Consider the following 21,538-nt stretch of genomic DNA (forward strand, 5'->3'; position numbering starts at 1 on the left):
CCCAGCTTCGTGTCATCCGCAAACTTGGAGATGCTGCATTTAATTCCCTCATCCAAGTCATTAATATATATTGTAAACAACTGGGGTCCCAGCACTGAGCCTTGCGGTACCCCACTAGTCACCGCCTGCCATTCTGAAAAGGTCCCGTTTATTCCCACTCTTTGCTTCCTGTCTGCTAACCAATTCTCCACCCACACCAATACCTTACCCCCAATACCATGTGCTTTAAGTTTGCACACTAATCTCCTGTGTGGGACCTTGTCAAAAGCCTTTTGAAAATCCAAATATACCACATCCACTGGTTCTCCCCTATCCACTCTACTAGTTACATCCTCAAAAAATTCTATGAGATTCGTCAGACATGATTTTCCTTTCACAAATCCATGCTGACTTTGTCCGATCATTTCACCGCTTTCCAAATGTGCTGTTATCACATCCTTGATAACTGACTCCAGCAGTTTCCCCACCACCGACGTTAGGCTAATCAGATTGCCCCTCATTCTTCTAAATTCCAGGGAGTACAGGCCCAGAGCCATCAAGCATTCATGATATGAAAAGCCTTTAATTGCCAGAATCATTTTTGTGAACCTCGTTTGAATTCTCTACAAAATCAGCACATCAATTCTCATGATAAGGGGCCCAAAACTGCTGACAAAACTCCAAGTGAGGCTTCATCAGTGCCTTATAAAGCCTCAACATTACATCCTTGATTTTCTGTTCTAGTCCACTCGAAATGAATGCTAACATTGCATTTGTTTTCCTCGCCACCAACTGAAGCTGCAAGTTAATCCTGCGTGAAACCTGCACGTGGACTCTCAAGTCCCTTTGCATCTCGGACTTCTAAATTTTCTCCAATTTAGAAAATAGTCTACGCTTTTGTTCCTTCTACCAAAGTGCATGATCATAAACCTCCCAACACTGTATTCCATCGGCCACTTCTTTGTTGATTCTCTTATTCAGTCAGAGTGCTTCTGTAGCCTTCCTGCTTCTTCAACACTCTCTGCCCCTCAACCTATCTTCATATTGTCCACAAACTTGGCTATAAAGCCATCAATTTCATCATCCAAATCATTGATATACAATATAAAAAGTAGTGCTAACCCCAACCCCTGCAGACACCAGTAGCCTATCAGAAAAGTCTCCCTTTATTCCCACTCTTAAGCCAATCAGCCAATGTGCTATCCATGCTAGTATCTTCCCTGTAATACCTTGGGCTCTAATCTTGCTAAGCAGTCTCATGTAGGGAACCTTGCAAAGGCCTTCTAAAAATTGAAGTACACAAGATCCACCGATTCTCCCTTGTCTATCCTACTTGCTATTTCCTCAAGTAATTACAACAGACTTGTCAGGCAAGATTTTCCCTTAAGGAAACCGTGTTGACTTTTGCCTATTTTATCATGTGCCTGCAAGTACCCCAAAATTTCATCCTTAACAATTGACTCCAACATCTTCCCAACCTCTAGAGGTCAGGCAAACAAGCCTATAATTTCCTTTCTTCTGCCTCTCCCCTTCTTGAAGAGTGAGTGACATTTTCATTTTTCCAGTTCTCCGGAACCATGCCAAAAACTAGTGATTCTTAAAAGACATTACTATTGCCTCCACAATTTCTTCAGCTACCTCTTTCTACACCCTAGGGTGTAGTACACCTGGTCCAGGTGATTTATCTACCTTTCAGCTTCCCAAGCACCTTCTCCCTAGTAACATCAACTCCATTCACCTCTGCCCCCGACACTCATGAACTTCCGGCATACTAGTGTCTTCCCACAGTGAAGATTGGCGCAAAATACTTGTTCATTATGTCTGCTATTTCTTTGTCCTCCATTATTACCTCTCCAGCATCATCTTAATACAGAACATAGCACATTAAAGCACATTACAGGTCCTTCGGCCCATAATGTTGTGTCGATCATGTAACCTACTCCAGAAACTACCTAGAATTAACCTGCCACATAACCCTCTATTTTTCTAAGCTCCATGTACCTAGGAGTCTCTTAAAAGACCCTATTGTATCTGCCTCCACCAATGTCGCCAGTAGTGCATTCCAAGCACCCACCACTCTCTGTGTGAAAAATTTACCCTGACATCCCTCTGTACCTACTTCCAAGCACCTTATAACCATGCCCCCTGGTGTTAGCCATTTCAGCCGTGGAAAAAGCTTCTGGCTATCCACACTATCAATGTCTCTCATCTTATACACCTCTATCAGGTCACCTCTCATCCTCCATCGCTCCAAGCAGAAAAGGCCAAGTTCACTCAACCTATTCTCATAAGGCATGCTCTCCAATCCAGGCAAGATCCTTGTAAATCTTCTCTGCACTCTCTCTATAGTATCCAATTCCTTCCTGTAGTGAGGTGATCAGAGCAGCCTGATCTACTCTTGCCTGTCTTTTACTATTTATATATCTGAAAAAGCTTTAGTTATTTTTGTTATTACCTTCATATTTCATCTCTTTGTTATTACCTTCATATTTTATCTTTTCCCTCCTTATGGCTTTTTAGTTGTCTTCTGTTGGGTTTTAAAAGCTTCCCAATCCTCTAACTTCCCACTAATTTTTGTTCTGTTATATGCCCTCTCCTTTGCTTTTATGTTGGCTTTGACTTCTCTTGTCAACCATGGTTGTGTCATCCTGCTTTTAGAATACTTCTTTCCCTTTGGGATGTATCCACTCTAAGCCTTCCAAATTGCTCCAGAAACTCCAGCCATTACTGATCTGCCATCATCCCTGCTAGTGTCCCCTTTCAATCAACTTTGGCTAGCTCCTCCTCATGCCTCTATAATTCCCTGAACTCCACTGTAATACTGATACATTTAACTTTACGTTCTCCTCTCAAATTGTAGGGTGAGTTCTATCATACTTTGATCACTGCTTTCTAAGGGTTCCTTTACCTTAACCTGAAACCTGAAACGTTGCACAGGACCCAAAGTAATCAATTCCTTAGTGGGCTTAATCATAAGCTGTTCTAAAAAGTCATATTGTAAGCATACTATAAATGCACTCTCTTGGGATCCAAAATCAGCACCACTCTGATTTTCCTAATCTACCTGCATATCGGAATCCCTCATGATTTATTGTAACATTGCTTTTTTGACATGCATTTTCTATCTCCCGTTGTACGTCTGAAGAAGTCTTGTCAGAAGTGGTCTTCGTGGAAGAGTAGCTACTAAAAAGCCATGCCCTAAAGTGGAAACAAAACCAAGAGGCTTACCTACACACAAAAACACAAGGACTGGGGTGCAGAATATTGGTAGCAAGTGCTCTGGACTGGTGAGTCAAAATTTGAAATTTTTGGCTCAAACAGAAAATCTGCAGTCAACAATGAAGCACAGCGTAGGCTCCCTGATGGTTTGGGGTTGCATTTCTGCAAATGGATTTGATGATCTGGTCAGAATTAATAGAATCCTCAACACTGAGAAGTAGATTCTTATCCATCATGCAATACCAAACGGGTGGTGTCTGATTGGTCTGAACTTCACTCTGCAGCAAGGCAATGAACCAAACACATGGCCAAGGTCATAATGAACTATCTTCAGTGACAAGAAAAACAAGCAGCTCTCCAACAGATGGTATGGCCTCCACAGAGCCCCGATCTCAACATCATAGAGTGGAGAATCAGAGGAATCAGCCAAATCTGCAGGTATATTCAAAGCAGAAGTTGATAGATCCCGGCTTGGTTGGGGCATCAAGGGATACGATGAGAGGGAAGGTAAATGGGATTGAATGGTATCTGGGATCAGCCATGATGAAATGGCGGAGTGGACTCGATGGGCTGAATGGCCTAATTCTGCTTCTTGGTCTTGTTATCGATCTGTCTGGTATTACCTGGAGATAGAAACAAGCGAGGCAGCCAAAATCTGCTGAAGATCTCTGGCAAGTTCTCCAAGATGTTTGCAACAACCTACTAGCCGACTTTCTTATAAAGCTGCATAATGGTGTACTCAAGAGAAATGATACAATTTTAAATACAAAAGGATGGACACACCAAATATTGATTTGATTTAGTTTTTTACTGTTGAATTGAATTGACTTCATTTCTTACATCATTCACATACATGAAGAGTAAAAATCTTTTGTCTGTCAGAATGTGCATTGTGCAATTTATAGTAATTTGTAATAAATAGTATGTACAAAAGGACAGTCAGTACAGCATAGAAATACAATTGTATCAGCATGAATTAATCAGACTGATGGCCTGGTGAAAGATGCTGCCCTGGAGCCGGTTGGTCCTGGCTTTAATGCTGTTGTGCTGTTGTACTGTTTTCCCGATGGTAGCAGCTGGAACAGTTTGTGGTTGGAGTGACTCAGGTCCCCATCGATCCTTCAGGTTTTCTCTGTAAATGTCCTGAATAGTGGGAAGTTCACATCCACAGATGCGCTGGGCTGTCTGCACCACTCTCTGCAGAGCCCTGTGATTGAGGTAGGTACAATTCCCATACCAGGCAGTGATGTAGCCAGTAAGGATACTCTCAATTGTGCCCCTGTAGACAGCCCTTAGGATTTGGGGACTCATGCCAAACTTCTTCAACCGTCTGAGGTGAAAGAGGCGCTGTTGTGCTTTTATCACCACACAGCTGATAGATACAGACCGTGTGAGATCCCCAGTGATGTGTATGCCGAGGAACTTAAAGCTGTTCACCTTCTCAACCCCAGATCCATTGATGTCAATAGGGGTTAGCCTGTCTCCATTCCTCCTGTAGCCCACAGCCAACTCCTTTGTTTTTGAGACATTGAGGGAGAGGTTGTTTTCTTGACACCACTGACTTCTTTGTAGGCTGCCTCATTATTATTGGAGATAAGGCCAATCAATGTAGTATCGCAGAAAATTTAATTAACGGTTGGGTGGTGACAGTCATGGGTATACAGAGAGTAAAGGAGGGGTTTAGGATACAGCCCTGAGGGGTTCCTGTGTTGAGGGTCAGAGGGGCAGAGGTGAGGGAGCTGCCTCTTACCACCTGCTGGCGATCTGACAGTCCAGAATCTAGCTGCACAAGGCAGGGTGAAGGCCGAGCTCTCTGAGCTTCTTGTGTGCTCTTAATAGTAATTTTTTTTTGATATTTCAAAACTTTTAATTTATTTTTGAAAGCATCTTTGCTTTACAGAAATCCTTTACATGTGCTAAGACTTTTGCACAGTACTGTGTATTTTGGAGCCTGGCGTATCTCCGTTGGTAGAGTATTCCAGATTTTTGGTGCATAAGGCTGCATCACCAGTTCTTATATGCTTGGCTTTAGGAACATTAAGCAACACAAAGGAACACTATTCATGGTTCTAAGATCAGGATTAAGGATGTAAGGGGGTAGACATTCCAAAATATATGGAGGAGCCTGATAACACAAATAAGAGTATATTAAAATTAATCCTGAGAAACACAGGCAGCCAGTGTAATTATAGCAAAACTGGAGAAATGTGCTCCGATTTTCAATCTTTGAAGATTCTTGCTGCTGCATTATGAACAAGTTGCAGCTGATTTATATCTTTCTTAGGCAGTCCTGAAAAGAGTGCCTCACAGTCGTCTAATCGGCTAAAAACAAAACTGTGTATCAATTTTTCAGCATCTTGAGAAGTTATAAGAACTTGAACTCTTGCAATGTTCCTTAAATGAAAACAGTCTTAATAATGTGGTTAATACAGGTTAACCTTCACTAATCCGACCACCTGTAATCCGGTTCCTTTGATAATCCGCACTGATTTCAAATTTTCTGCGCAACTGTAATTTCAAATTTTCCGGGCCACCGTACCAATCTGCTGTGCATTGTTTTGGTTGTGCTAGATCTGTTCACGTGTTGGCACACTCTTGTAAGCACAGACAGGCGACTCCTGCTTGTTTTCCTGCATTTACTAATATCATTTGCATGAGGTGTGGCTGCCCGGCACCCGCCCATCTCACCCGCCAGCAGCGGGGGAGCAGGCGTGTGCTGGGTCGGTCTACCTTCTTGGCCGCCTGCCAGCAGTCGCGCACTGCCCGTCAGCGTCACCCGGCCGGTGCCTCCATTCTCTTCTGCCTATGACCTCAGATCAGACGTGGTGACCTGCTGACTTTAAGCATATTATTAAGTGGATGAAGAGAAACTAACAAGTATTCCCTCAGTAATTGCGAGTGCAATGTAGTCTTCGGGGTAACTGCAAGTCTGTGTCTTTGCTATCGCTTAGCTCACGCTTGAGTGCTGGTAGTGGATGCACTTTATTTTTTGCCGGTGGGGAGGGGGATTGTTGCTCGCTGCCGCTTACACGCGGGAGGGAGGGAAGTTGGGGGGGAACTTAGGGGTTCTAACATTTCACTGTCGCTCATTCACTCCTCTGTTTTCATAGATGGTTGCGAAGAAAAAGCATTTCAGGATGTATATCATATACATTTCTCTGACGTTAAATGAACCTTTGAATCCTTTGATATTTTAAACTTATGATGAGGCGGTTAGCTATTGCTTAATGTGATCTTTCGGTAATTCGGCATTTTCACTAATCCAACACTCCTCAGGTCCCAATGGTGCCGGATTAGTGAAGGTCGACCTGTATATGATTTGAAATTTAGTTGAGGGTCAATAATAACACCTAAATTCTTTACTCCTGACATGATTTTTAAGGCCAGATGATCAAGTTTATTTCCAAGGTTCATATTTTTATTATTGCTAACAATGACCAAAGTTTCTGTTTTTCCTTATTTAGTTTAAGGGAATTCGAATTCATCCATTCTATAATGCTAGTAAGACACTGGACCAGAGGGTTTAGAGCCTCAGTGTCATCTGCTGTAAAAGGCAAATACAGTTATGTGCTGTGTTTTGAAATAATCTGACCTAATGAGAGTATATACAGTGAGAACACTGAGCCAAGAATTGATCCTTGTGGCACACCAACCCAAAATCATGGATTTTAGATGTACAATCATCACAGCTAACAAAGAATTTCCTTCCTGTTATACAAGATTGAAACCAGCTTAAGCAGTACCAGAAAGAACTACCCATTGACTAAGGCGGTTTATGAGAATGACGTGATCTACGGTATCAAATGCTACACTCAAATCTAAAAACAAGAACTCATTTGTTACTTGAGTCAGCATAATTCTGTAAGTCATTAATTCCTTTAAGCAGCGCAGTTTCTGTACGATGATTTGATCTAAGACCTGACTGATACTTGTCAAGAATAGAATTTTCATCTCTATTAAATCCTAAAATTTTACTTAGAAAAGGCAGGTTGGAAATAGGTCTAAAATTGTCCAAACAAAACAAATTATTTAGAGAATTTCCCAAATTGTAATTTAGAACTGTGGACATTCATAAACGGATTCTTACTTAATATGCCCTAACACATTCCTGAATATGGTTCATAAACTAGTAACAGAAATGTGTGTAACTTTATAGCTTCAGCATTTAAAATGCACTCCACATCCATGCATTCACACAAACTTAAGTATAGTTGTTGCTTTGATGTGCACTGCTGTGGTGCTTCAAACAGGATCGGGTGCAAGATTAGCAAATACTGTATCTGACTTACATTCAGTGAACAGACAAACATTAATGCAGGGTTCCATTCCTGTGAACTTATTGTAACCTGAACAGTTTGCAAGCCAGAAATGCACCTGTGACCCACTTTTTCAGGCAGCAGAAGAGGCCTACAGCCCAGCATAAGCTGGCAAATCCATCTCAGCTTCTTTCAAATGTCATTTATAGGTATGTGTTGTACATAAGCTGGAGAGGACTTGTAAGTGCGCTACAAATTACAAAAAGATCATCACAGATCACAGCGTTCACTGCAGAAGTCCCGCAGTGAGACTACAATTTGTTTTTATTGAGTACCATAAACTAAAATCACAGGACCCTTTTTAAGATATAATTCACAAAAATTTATTACCTTTATACTCTCTACCACTTTACGGATATATATGGTGGCCTGAGTATACTCTCTTAAATCTCGCTGTTGTTGGCAAAGCAGTCCTTCTCGACATTCTCCACACAGACCTACAAGTAAAAATGCAAAAGGAGAAGCTAATGACCTTTAAACTTAAAACAAGTATCTGTGCATTCAGTAAATATGAATATCAAGCACTAAGATGATCTGTTTCAGCCAGTGCAATTGGCTGGTCATACAGTTAGCTTACTTACAACTCCACTTACAGCTTTATCCAACAGTTACACATTCAGCATTTTATGTTTGAAAATAAAGTTAGGCACTAAATAGCCTCCTCTTGTCCCTATTATTAGCTTAGGTTCAAATTACATAATTTAAAGGTTATGTCCAATTGCAGTTGCACTTTTATCTGTTTAAAGCTTTTGTTTTGTTACCGCACATTGTTAAAATGGAGTTAATTCTCCAACCGCGTCAAAACTTAGATTGCATTTTTCAATTTCAGAGCCTGTTATATTCTGTACCTCACACTGAGCATATACAAAATATTATTTGTGCAAAGATTGTGAGTGACAGCAGTGTGGTTAAGGTTAAGCATAAAATTTGCTTTGGGGCTAGAGGAATAGAATACCTCTGATGTTAGATATACATTTCTGTAATTAACGTTAATTATTCAATGTAAGAAACATCATGCCAACCCTCATGGGAAATTCCCTTACCAGGACTAGTACTATATTCCAATTGTACGGTTCCAGTTTCTCCAGTTTTTCTCAGTCGAATGACTTTAATTGTGTTATCAACAACAAATAATTTGTGGATGATGTCCCATTCACTTGGCCATATCAGAGCTACACTGTGCAAAGGAAGATACAGGTTATTGAAATTTGAAAGAAAGTTCAACTTAAACAATGAAACATTCAATATTCAAAATCTCAGTAGTTGTGGTTTAATGTTGCAAAGTAGACCGCCACATAAAAATGTAAATATTTTATCACTGACCTTCAGTGAAGATGGCCAAACATTAAATGTACCAGCTATTCACATGAAAACTGTCAATCACTGCATATTATCCTGGTTTATCAAAATATTTATTTAGTCAACAGTCATTGAAAAGTACAGAACAGTGGCCACTCTCTCACGGTGGTGTCCGAAAAGAGGATGCTGTCTAAGTTGCATGCCATCTTGGTCAATGTCTCCCATCCACTACATAATGTACTGGGTGGGCACAGGAGTACATTCAGCCAGAGACTCATTCCTCCAAGATGCAGCACAGAGCGTCACAGGAAGTCATTCCTGCCTGTGGCCATCAAACTTTACAACTCCTCCCTTGGAGGGTCAGACACCCTGTGCCGATAGGCTGGTCCTGGACTTATTTCATAATTTACTGGCATAATTTACATATTACTATTTAACTATTTATGGTTCTATCACTATTTATTATTTATGGTGCAACTGCAATGAAAACCAATTTCTCCCTGGGATCAATAAAGTATGACTATGACTATGAGATTCTAGTCTGTGACAAAACCATTTAAACTGTCTACTTCCATCGATCTTCACCTTGACCATAGCCCTCCATACCTCTACCATGCATATCCCTATCCAAACTACTCTTTTTTTTTAATACTTTATTTTCAATATCCAAACTACAGTTAACTGTTGAAATTGAGCTTTCACAGACTACTTGCACTGGCAGCTCACTCCACACTCTCATGACCCTCTGAGTGAGGACGTTTCTTCTCATGTTCCCCTTAAACTTTTAACCTTTCACCCTTAACCTCTAGTTGTAGTTCCACCCAACATCAGTTCAAAAAGCCTGCTTGCATTTACCCTATCTACAGTGCCTATAAAATGTTTTCACCAACTTTGGAAATGTTCATGTTTTACTGTTTTACAGCATTGAAGCACAGTGGATTTAATTTGGCTTTTTTGATATCGATCAACAGAAAAAGACTCTTTCATGTCAAACTGAAAACAGATCTCTACTAAGTGATCTCTAAATTAATTACAAATATAAAACAAAAAAAATTGATTGGTTAAGTATTCACCCCCTTTAATATGACAGACCAAACCATCAATGGTGTAGCCAATTGGGGCCATGCACAATTCTAATTTGATGGAGACAGCCGTGAGAGCACGGAGGAACATCTGGAGTAACTTCTGAAATGCCTGGTTCGCTGCCGCTGCTACTGTGCAATCGAGAATCTCTGGAGGGAAGGCCCCAAAATCCTCGGCTTTGCCTGCTGCTGGCGACTGGGGCTGGGGTCGAAGCGTTCGGTAGAGATGGTGCTCGGTGTCGGAGGGCTGGTCGGAGCTCGAAGTTTTCGGACGATTCAGAGTCAGACTGTGGTCAGATATGGCAGGGAGAGTTTTCTTCCTTCTCCCGTCTGCGTGAGATGTGGGACTTCCGAGAGACTTTGAACTTTTTTACTGTGCTCACGGCCTGTTCTTCATCAAATTACAGTATTGCTTACATTGTTGTAACTATATGTTATAATTATGTGGTTTTTGTCAGTTTTTCAGTCTTGGTCTGTCCTGTGTTTCAGTGATATCACACCAGAGGAATATTGTGTCATTTCTTAATGCATGCATTACTAAATGACAATAAAAAAGGACTGCGTGTCCTCATAATCTAAATAGTTAATTGGTTTTAGAGGTCACATTATGAGTTAAATGGAGATCTGTTTTTGGAGACCTATGTGCAGTCAAGGTGTTTCGATTGACTGTAGTAAAAATACACCTGCATCTGGAAGGTCCAACTGCTGGTGAGTCAGAATCCTGGCAAAAACTATACCATGAAGACAAAGGAACACTCCAAGCAATTCTGCAAAAAGGTTACTGAAAAGCACATGTCAGAAGATGGATACAAGAAAATTTCCATGTCACTGAATATCTCTTAGAGTACAGTCAAGTCAATCATCAAGAAATGGAAAGAATATGGCACAGCTGTAAATCTGCCTCGAGCAGGCAGTCCTCAAAAACTGAGTGACTATGCAAGAAGGGCACTAATGAGGGAAGCCACCAAGAGACCCATGACAACTCTAGAGCTTCAGTGGCTGAGATGGGAGAGACTGAGCGTAAAACAACTGTTGCCCAGGTGCTTCACCAGTCACAGCTTTATTGTAGAGTGACAGAGAAAGCGACTACTGGAAAAAACTCACTTGAAATCTTGACTTGAGTTTGCATGTGGGAGACGGAAGTAGCTTGAAGAAGGTTTTATGGTCTGATGAAACCAAAATTGAGCTTTATGGCTATCAGACTAAATGCTATGTTTGGCAGAAGGGGGTGAATACTTATGTAAGCAATTGTGTTTTATATTAGAAATTAATGTAGATCACTTCGTAGAGATCTGTTTTCACTTTGACACGAAAGTGTCTTTTTCTGTTTATCAGTGTGAAAAAAAGCCAAATTAAATCCTCTGTGATTCAATGTTTAGAAACATAGAAAACATTCAGCACAATACAGGCCCTTCGGCCCACAAAGCTGTGCCAAACATGTCCCACCTTAGAACTACTTACGTTTTACCCATAGCCCTCTATTTTTCTAAGCTGCATGTACCCATCCTGGAGTCTCTTAAAAGACCCAATCATTTCTGCCTCCACCGCCGCCGTTGGCAGCTCATTACACGCACTCACCACTCTCTGCGTAAAAAACTTACCTCTGACATCTCCTCTGTACCTACTTCCAAGCACCTTAAAACGATGCCCTCTCGTGCTAGCCATTTCAGCCCTGGGGAAAGCCTCTGACTATTCGCACGATCAATGCCTCTCATTATCTTGTACACCTCTATCAAGTCACCTCTCATCCTCCGTCACTCCAAGGAGAAAAGGCTGAGTTCACTCAACCTATTCTCATAAGGCATGCTCCCCAATCCAGGCAACATCCTTGTAAATCTCCTCTGCACCCTTTCTGTGGTTTAACATCCTTCCTGCAGTGAGGCGACCAGAACTGAGCACAGTACTCCAAGTAGGGTCTGACCAGGGTCTATATAGCTGCAACATTACCTCTCGGCTCCTAAACTCAATCCCACGATTGATGAAGGCCAATGCACCACGTGCCTTCTTAACCACAGAGTCTATCTGCGTAGCAGCTTTGAGTGTTCTATGGACTCGGACCTCAAGATCCCTCTGATCCTCCAAAATACCAAGAGTCTTACCATTAATGCTATATTCTGCCATTATATTTGACCTACCAAAATGAACCACCTCACACTTATCTGGGTTGAACTCCATCTGCCACTTCTCAGCACAGTTTTGCATCCTATCAATGTCCTGTTGTAACCTCTGACAGCTCTCCACACTATCCACAACACCCCCAACCCTTTGTGTCATTAGCAAATTTACTAACGCATCCCTCCACTTCCTCATCCAGGTCATTTACAAAAATTACAAAGAGTAAGGGTCCCAGAACAGATCCCTGAGTCACACCACTGGTCACTGGCCTCCATGCAGAATATGACCTGTCTAAAACCACTCTTTGCCTTCTGTGGGCAAGCCAGCTCTGGATCCACAAAGCAACGTCCTCTTGGATCCCATGCCCCCTTACTTTCTCAATAAGCCTTGCATGTAAAACAATAAAACATAAAACTTCCAAGCGGGGTGAATACTTTTTAAGCACAGTATACCCCTCATAATTTTGTACAATTTTATCAACTCTTCTCTCAATCTTCTACGTTCTAAGGAATAAAGTCCTAACCTATTCAATCTTTCCTTATATTTCAGTTCCTCCAGACCCAGCAAATCCTTGTAAGTTTTCTCCGTACTCTTTCAACGTTATTTATATCTTTCCTATAGGTAGGTGACTAAAACTGCACACAATACTCCAAATTAGGCCTCACCAATGTCTTTTACAACTTCAACACAACACCCCATCTCCTGTACTCAATACTTTGATTTATGAAGGCCAATGTGGCAAATGTTTTCTTTACGACCCTATCAACCTGTGATGCCACTTGCAATGAATTATGGATTTGTATTCTCAGATCTATCGCATTCCTTAGTGCCTTACTGTTCACTGTGTAAGACTTACCCTGGTTGGCCCTTTCAAAATGCAACATCCTGCATGTGGCTATAATACCATCTGCCATTTTTCAGCCCATTTTTCCAGCTGGTCCAGATCCCGGTGCAATCTTTGATACTCTTACTGACTGTCCATTATGCCTCCAACTCGGTGTCATCTACAAATTCGCTTATCCAATTAATCACGGTATCATCCAGATCGTTGATTCAGATGAAAAACAACAATGGACACAGCACCAACCCCTGTGGTACTTTAATAGTCACAGATCTCCAGTCAGAGAGGCAACCATCTACTATCACCCTCTGGCTTCTCCCATAAAACTAATGTATAATCCAATTTACTACCTCTATCATTTTCTATTGTTATCGATATACTTTGAGGTTTCAGACACTAACTCAACAAATTAATGAATGGCCATAACTGTCTCCTCCCAAAAATACATGCGTCTGATGAAGTCAAAGAAACAAGAAATGTTTGTCTTTATCAGATATCACAAGTAAAGTAGCACAGCTGCCATCAGATGTTCTATCCACTTACCTGTACTCGTTCAAAGTTAATAACATGAGAACTGCAATCTAAGAAAAGATTTAACTTCTTTGTAAGGGTACAAACTTTGATTCAATGGGTCTGCGAAACTACTAACCTTAAACAATGTCTTGAACTTTACAAAGGGCAAATGAGCAGCACTCACCAATGAGCTGCTGCATGTAATGGCAACAAATTAATGTATTTATTTATTTATACTTGGAGATACAGCGTGGACCAATGAAATACACTGCCCAGCAGCCCACCCATTTAACACATTGTCCTGTGATGAGGCTAGTTTTACAATGGCACTGGTACAACTTTGGACTGTGAGAGGAAATCAGAGCACTCAGAGGAAACCCATGTAGTTACAGGGAGAACGTATAGTTGGCACTGGAATTGAAGTTTGAACTCCAACACCACAAGCTGTAATAAAATTGTGTTAACCACTACACTACTGTGGTGCCCATTTTATCATTGTAAAACAGCCTGAGATGCTTCCAAAGTGGATCATCATACAATTTCAGGGCAGATTGCCAATAGCTTGGCTGTGAGATAGGACTTCAGAACGAGATAAGGCAGAAATGCAATGGTTGTAGAGAGAAAATTCCAAAGCTTTTGGATGTACAGTAGACTGCTAAAGGTATTCCCAGGAATAGCATTCCCAACAATAGTGAAGTGATTAATTCAGTGTTGTGCAAGAAGCTATAACTGGAGGACTACTGGCATCTTGAGGGAATGGAGGTTAGAGGCTGCCAATACAGAACAATGACCAACTTGAAAGTGGAGGTAAGAACTATAGAACCGAGTTTCTGCTTGAATGGTAGCTACTGCAAGTCATTGAGCTCAGGAGCGCTGGGACAACTTAAAAGTCATGGAGGAACAGAAGTGGATTGTAACGGTCAAGGTAACATATGCAGGTATTTAAAAAAAACTATTTAATAGGATGTAAGCTACACTGGCAAGACCAGACTTATTGTCCTTCCCTTATTGTGCTTAAAAAGATAGTGAAGTCATCTTAAATAGCTGCAGTCTTTTTGGCACAGGTAATCTTAAAGTTTTTTGGAGTCAGGCACTCTAGGATTCACACCTTGTAGTAATGAATACCAGAACAAAACCCAGAGAAACACAAATGTGACTGTCTAATGATATACGCCAAATGAGCAGACAGGAAAAAATATATTGTGAATGACTGGTTACTATGAGGTGCTAAATAAAATTGGGTCAGAATAGCGTATGACGTCAAGGGGAGAAAAGGTACATACCATATATTTGCAAAGACAAAAATTCCATCCACGTGGTATATTACTACACTGAAGAGAATGCATAACTATAGGCTTCTTTCACTCAGGGAGTAAAACTTCAACACCTTACACTGATCCAACTTACTGATATGGAAGAAATGCATTAGAACAGAATGTGAATTTATAATTAGAGGCATGGGATATAGTTTAGAGGAAAAATGGTGACTACTTTATCCTAACCTGTAATATGGAAATTTTGATTCTACCATATCGAATTGGAATGTTTAACTTTAATTGTCATTTTCTTTGCAGTTTAACAATTAATTATCTGCTTGTATTTTAAATAGCCTTTATATGCCTAACAGTTTGATATGCCTCTAGTGGCTGTACGAAATATAATTCTAGAAGCCTCTTAGCTTCTTTGTACTTCATTGAGTGAATAAGTGCTTTTTCATTATTTAAAGTTTACTGCAATATTGGATAAGTATTTTCTAATTAGTTGTCTCCCATTTACAGATTTGAATGGAATTTCTCTTATCTCTGGGTATAAAAGCAGCTGTTTCAAAGTACAAAGCATGTATACAACACATAAATAACCCTGAGACTCATCCTCCTGCAGGCATCCAGAAACACCATGGAACCCATTTAGGGACAACGTCAAAACACAATGCATGAAAATAAAGAACAAATCATGCAAACATTAAAAGTGATCAAATAACACACAGAATATTAAACATCACATCACAGAGACCCCAAAACAGTCCAGGAGTGACAACCACTGTCAGTTCAGTTTAGCGCTGTGCCAGTGACTGCAAATCCCAGATGCAGAGCCAAATAACAAAACAAATAACCATAAGCACATGGAACATAAATCGCAGAGTCCTCCAAAAAGGAGTCTACAACAGTGGAGCACGTTGGGTGTTGAGGACATTAAACATCAAACCACGAAAGCCCTCGAGAAAGAGTCCCACAGCCACGAGCCACCTTTGCGGTTTTATGCTAGGCACCATCTTTAGCTTCTCTCTCCAAGTAGTAAGACCTTCTGTCCCTGTTTGCTTCAACTTCCCTTATCAACTTTTGAAAAGACAATCATGAAACAACAAGTTTTATTTCTCGTTCCTGACTGAAGAACCTTGGATTTAAACACCAGAATCCACAACCACAATAAAGGTTCAGACTGTTTGCCAGAGAAAGGTAAACATTTTTCACCTTTAAATTTTAACAATACACATTGACTATTTGTTTAACATCCAAGCGATATTCTTTAAGCAGATCCTAGGTTATGTCTCGTAATGTATATATTCAAGGGATATATACAGTGAATTCCACAGATCACTATTCTCTATCCAAAGAAATTCATCCTCATCTCCCTTCTAAAAGGACGTCTCTCTATCCTGAGGCTGTGTCCTCTGGTCTTAAGATCCCCCCACCACTCTATCCAGGTCTCTCAGCATTCGAAAGGTCACCCCTCAGTCTTCTGAATTCCAGTGAGCAGTGGCCCAAAGCCATCAAACTCTCCTCATGTAACAAGCCTTTCAAACCCAGAATCATTTTCACGGACCGCCTTTGAACTCTCTCCGATGTCAGCACATCCTTTCTTGGATAAAGGGCCCAAACTGTTCACAACACTCCAAGTGAGGCCTCACAAGTGCTTTATAAAGTCTCAACATTACATCCTTGCTTTTGTATTCTGGTTCCTCTCAAAATGAATGTTAACATCACACTGGCTACATTCACCACTGACTCAACCTACAGATTAAGCTTTAGGGAATCCTGCATGAGGACTCCCAAGATTTTTGAATGTTCTCTCCATTTAGAAAACAGTCTACCCTTTTATTTATTGTACCAAAGTGCATATCCATACACTTCCCGACACTGCATTTCATCTGTCACTTCTTTGGCGATCTGCTGAATCTGTCTGAGTCCTTATGTAGCCTCTCAACTTCCCCAAAACTATCTGCCCCTCCTCCATCTTCATGTTATCCGCAAACTTGGCCATAAAGTCATCATCCAACTCAATGACATATAATGTAAAAAGAAGCGACCCCAACACATGTGGAACACTAAGTCTCCCTTTACTCCCACTCTTTGCCCCCTGCCAATCAGCCAATGCTCTATCCATGTTAGTATCTTTCCTGTAATGCCATGGGTTCCTAACTTGTTAAGTAGTCTCATGAGTGGCACCTTGTCAAAGGCCTTCTGAAAATCCAAGTACACAACATCAACCGATTCCCCCTTGAATATCTTGCTTGTTATTCAAAGAATTCCAACAGATTAGTCAGGCAAGATTTTCCCTTAAGGAAACCTTGCTGATTATAGCCTATTTTATCAAGTGCCTCCAAGTACTCCAAAACCACATCCTTAACAATTTACACCAACATTTTCCGAACCACTGAGGTCAGACTAATTGGCCTATAATTTCCTTTCTTTTACTTCTCACCCTTCTTGAAGAGCAGAGTGACATTTGCAATTTTCTATTCCTCCAGAACCATGCCAGAATCAATTGATCTTGAAGGATCGTTACTAACTCCTAAGTGGAAGGATGGATCTTAGGAGATGATGAAGCCTAATGGCGACTCCTTTGCTTGCATCTTCGGAAACAGCTCTATTTCTATCTTTAATAGATCAAATTTTCCCTCTCAGTGTTCTTTTGAAGACCCTGACCAAGAGTTACACACTGACTTTGGTTCTTTGCGCTCCTGGGGTCTCACGACTGACCACTATTCGACATGCCAAGGACGCGGCTTAGAAGACTAGCACGCCTTTGGAGTTTCGGGATTTTGTGGCTCTGGAGGTGGGTGGACTTGCGGTGCCTCTGCAGGAAATCAGTGTGTCGTGGGAGACGGAAGATTGAAAGCAACAAGTTGGCTGCTGGCTGTATGCCTAGAGACCTGAGTTCTTTGGGCACAGTGCTTGGAAAAAGCGACGCAACAGACCTTTAACATCGTAAATGAGCGAGTTGTTTGTTATGTCTCCCCACTTGCTGTGAAATGAGGACACCTCTTTTTCCCTTATTGGGGGGAAGGAGGGAGGGGGGATGGGGAGAGGTGGGGAGGTGGAGGGGGAGAGGGGGGAGGGGGAGGGGAGAGAGGAGAGACTAACTGTGGTATGTCGAATGGGTAAATCAGAAGTCTTTGGGGTACTGCAAGTCTGTGCCTTTACTGATGCTTTGCTGCATGCTTGAGTGCTTGGTGGGGGCTGCTGTTGCTTTTTTGCTGGTGGGGGAGGGGGATCGTTGCTTTGCTGCTGCTTATGCATGGGAGGAGGAGTGGGAGGGCTTTGGGGTTCTAACATTTAACTGTCAATCATTCTTTGGGGCACTCCGCTGTTTTCGTGGATGATGATCGTAATTTTGGCCTTTTAGCATGCATTTTCTGTCTCCCTTTATCAGTTGTGGACCACATCTTTACTAATGTTTAGAGATCTGTATGTAACAGTACTTGCAACACCGTGTGTTCGACATAGTGATCAGCAGCACTGGGGCTCCACAGGGGACTGTCTTGTCTCTCTTTCTCTTCACCATTTACACCTTGGACTTCAACTACTGCACAGAGTCTTGTCATCTTCAGAAGTTTTCTGATGACTCTGCCATAGTTGGATGCATTAGCAAGGGAAATGAGACTGAGTACAGGGCTACGGTAGGAAACTTTGTCACATGGTGTGAGCAGAATTATCTGCAGCTTAATGTGAAAAAGACTAAGGAGCTGGTGGTAGACCTGAGGAGAGCTAAGGTACCGGTGACCGCTGTTTCCACCCAGGGGGTCAGTGTGGACATGGTGGAGGATTACAAATACCCGGGGATACGAATTGACAATAAACTGGACTGGTCAAAGAACACTGAGGCTGTCTACAAGAAGGATCAGAGCCGTCTCTATTTCCTGAGGAGACTGAGGTCCTTTAACATCTGTCAGACAATGCTGAGGATGTTCTACGAGTCTGTGGTGGCCAGTGCAATCATGTTTGCTGTTGTGTGCTGGGGCAGCAGGCTGAGGGTAGCAGACACCAACAGAATCAACAAACTCATTCGTAAGGCCAGTGATGTTGTGGGGATGGAACTGGACTCTCTGACGGTGGTGTCTGAAAAGAGGATGCTGTCCAAGTTGCATGCCATCTTGGACAATGTCTCCCATCCACTACATAATGTACTGGGGGGGCACAGGAGTACATTCAGCCAGAGACTCATTCCACCGAGATGCAACACAGAGCGTCATAGGAAGTCATTCCTGCCTGTGGCCATCAAACTTTATAACTCCTCCCTTGGAGGGTCAGACACCCTGAGCCAATAGGCTGGTCCTGGATTTATTTCCTGGCATAATTTACATATTACTATTTAACTATTGATGGTTTTATTAATATTTAATTATTTATGGTGCAACTGTAATGAAAACTAATTTCCCCCGGGATCAATAAAGTATGACTATGACTATGAACTCCCTTCAGGGTCTTTTTACCTTTTCATTCATTAGGTTCTACCCACACCTTCAACACCTTCTGACCCTATCTCACTTTTTTCTAATGATTTGATTTCATTTTTTATCAACAAGCCATGCCACATCCTCTGTCTACCCATCTGTCCTTGGACATTAAGTTCCCAGCGATACACTTCTTTCAGCCATGACTCAGTGATGCCCACATCATGTATGCCAATGTGTAAATGTGCTTCAAGTTCATCTACCTTATTCTGTATACTGTGCACATTCAAATATAACACCTTCAGTTCTGTATCACTCCTTTCGATTTTGTCCACCTTTTACATTGCAACTCATCCTGTTGACTGCAATTTACCTCTATCATCAGCCTTTCCTCGCTAGCAGTCTCCGTACACATTGCCTGTTTGTAATCTAACTACCTCATCCTCAGCACTATCTCTCCAGTTTCCATCCCCCTGCCAAATTAGTTTAAACACTCCCAAACAGCTCTAGGAAACCTGCCGGGAAGGATACTGGTTTCCCTCAGGTTCAGGTGTAACCCGTCACTTCTGTACATCCCAATGATCCATAAAACTGAACCCCTGGCCCCTGTACCAGTTCCTCAGCCACAGAGTCATCTGCCAAATCATCCTATACTTTCGCTCACTGGCATGTGGCATAGGCAACAATCCATAGAATACTAGCCTGGATGTCCTCCTACCTAGCTCCCTAAAGTCTCTCTGCAGGACCTCATGTCACTGGTGCCGATATGTACCAAGACTTCTGGCTGCTCCCTCTCCCCCTTTAGAATCCCATAATCCCGATCTGAGATATCCCTGACCCCGGCATCTGGGAGGCATCTTCAATGACTATGGTCTCTTGGTGATGGAGTCCCGGATCCAGTTGCAGAGGGATCACAGAGACCCAGGCTTTGAAGCTTGTTGATTTGACCTTAGAGTATGACGGTATTGAATGCTGAGCAGTAATTAATATAAACTGCAGCCTGACGTTCATATTGCTACTGTCCAGGTGACCAAAGGTTGAGTGAAGAGCCAGTGAAATTGCATCAGCTGTATATCTATTGTGGCGATAGGCAAATTGCAGCGGGTCCAGGTGCTTACTTATGCAGGAGTTGACTCTGGCTGTGACCAACATCTCAAAGCAGTACAATTGAGTGCAGCTGGTTGAAAGTTGTTGAGGCAACTCACCCTGCTCTTCTTGGGCAGTGGTATAATTGTTGCTCTTTTGAAGCAGGTGGGAATCTCTGCCTGCAGCAGTGAGAGATTGAAGAACTCCTTGAATACTCCCGCTAGTTGGTTGGCACAGCTTTTCACTGCACCATCAGGGCCTGACACTTTGCGAGGGCTCACACTCTTGAAAGATGTTCTGACATCGGCTTCTGAGATGGCGATCATAGGGTCACCAGATGCTGCAGGGATTCGCACAGGTATAGTTTTGTTTCCCCTTTCAAAGCGTGCATGAAAGGCGTTAAGCTCATCTGGGAGTGAAGTAATAGAGACATTCATGGTATTAGGTTTCACCTTGGCGGATGTAATGGCCTGCAAACCTTGCCAGAGCTGATATGCATCTGATTCAAACTCTAACTTCAATCAGAATTGTTTATTCACCCTTAAAATAGCCTTGGACTTCTTGCATTGTTCTGGATCACCAACCTTGAATGCTATAGATCTAGCCCACAGTATTCTATAATTCTCTTGGTTCATCCACGACTTTTGGTTTGGATATTATGGTATGTCCTCGAAGGCATACACCCATCCACACAGGTCTCGAAGTCAGTGACAACTGTGGCATATTCATTCAGATTCGAAGATGAGTCCCTGGATATTGCCAATCCACGCACTCAATGCAGTCCTCTAAGTGCTCCTTTGCCTCTCTTGACCATACCTCCTTGGTCCTCACCACTGGTGCTATGCTCTTTATTCTCAGCCTATAAAAGGAGTGCAGAAGTACAGCCAGGCGATTTCAAAATGTGGGTATGGGATGGCACGGTAAACCTTCTTAATGGTGGTATAACAGTGGTCAAGTGTGTTGGCTCCTCTGGTTCCACAGGTGATATGCCGGTGGTAGTTGTTCAGACACTTCTTCAAGCTGGCCTGGTTGAAATCCCCCACAACAATAGGGAAGCATCAGGGTGTGTAGAAATCTGATTTCTATTAAGCTTCTTTGTGAAAACTGATTCCAGAAATTACTCCTGAATATCTTGCCTTTAACTTTGAACAGTTTTTGATTTTCGTGTGAGATTATAAATTTATAGCAATCATTAAAAAAAATCATAATTTTTTTCTTAATTCAACTACCCGTAAATCTTCTGAAGGAAATAAAGGCCATATTCATGCAATCTATTCTATTAAAATCACTAAAGCCCTCGTAAAATGCAACTAATATGCACTGTACTCAAGAAGACAGCTTGGGGTGTGCTGCCCAAAGTTGAACACCTCTACTCCAGATCAGGTCTTGTCAATGAGGTATATAACTGATATCT

The 21,538-nt window shown here is 41.8% G+C and overlaps 1 protein-coding gene across 6 annotated transcripts in view; it reads right to left on the reverse strand.

Moving 5' to 3' along the window:
* usp48 (ubiquitin specific peptidase 48) overlaps positions 1–21,538 on the reverse strand; it is a 243,158-nt gene that overhangs the window by 12,727 nt on the left and 208,893 nt on the right. For 5 of the 6 annotated variants that reach the window (XR_010016075.1, XR_010016074.1, XM_063033067.1 and 2 more), the window contains 2 exons: positions 8,558–8,691; positions 7,845–7,951 (listed from right to left, as the gene is read on the reverse strand). Coding sequence is in view for 3 of the 6 variants with exons in the window: in XM_063033067.1 (XP_062889137.1) it covers positions 7,845–7,951; positions 8,558–8,691 (241 nt within the window). In the remaining 3 variants the exon portion in view is untranslated. Of the gene's footprint in view, positions 1–7,844; positions 7,952–8,557; positions 8,692–21,538 lie in introns of those variants that run through there. The other variant, XR_010016076.1, reaches the window with a different exon arrangement.

Source organism: Mobula hypostoma, chromosome 25 (assembly GCF_963921235.1).
Source record: "Mobula hypostoma chromosome 25, sMobHyp1.1, whole genome shotgun sequence".
NCBI classification, from domain to species: Eukaryota; Metazoa; Chordata; class Chondrichthyes; order Myliobatiformes; family Myliobatidae; genus Mobula; species Mobula hypostoma.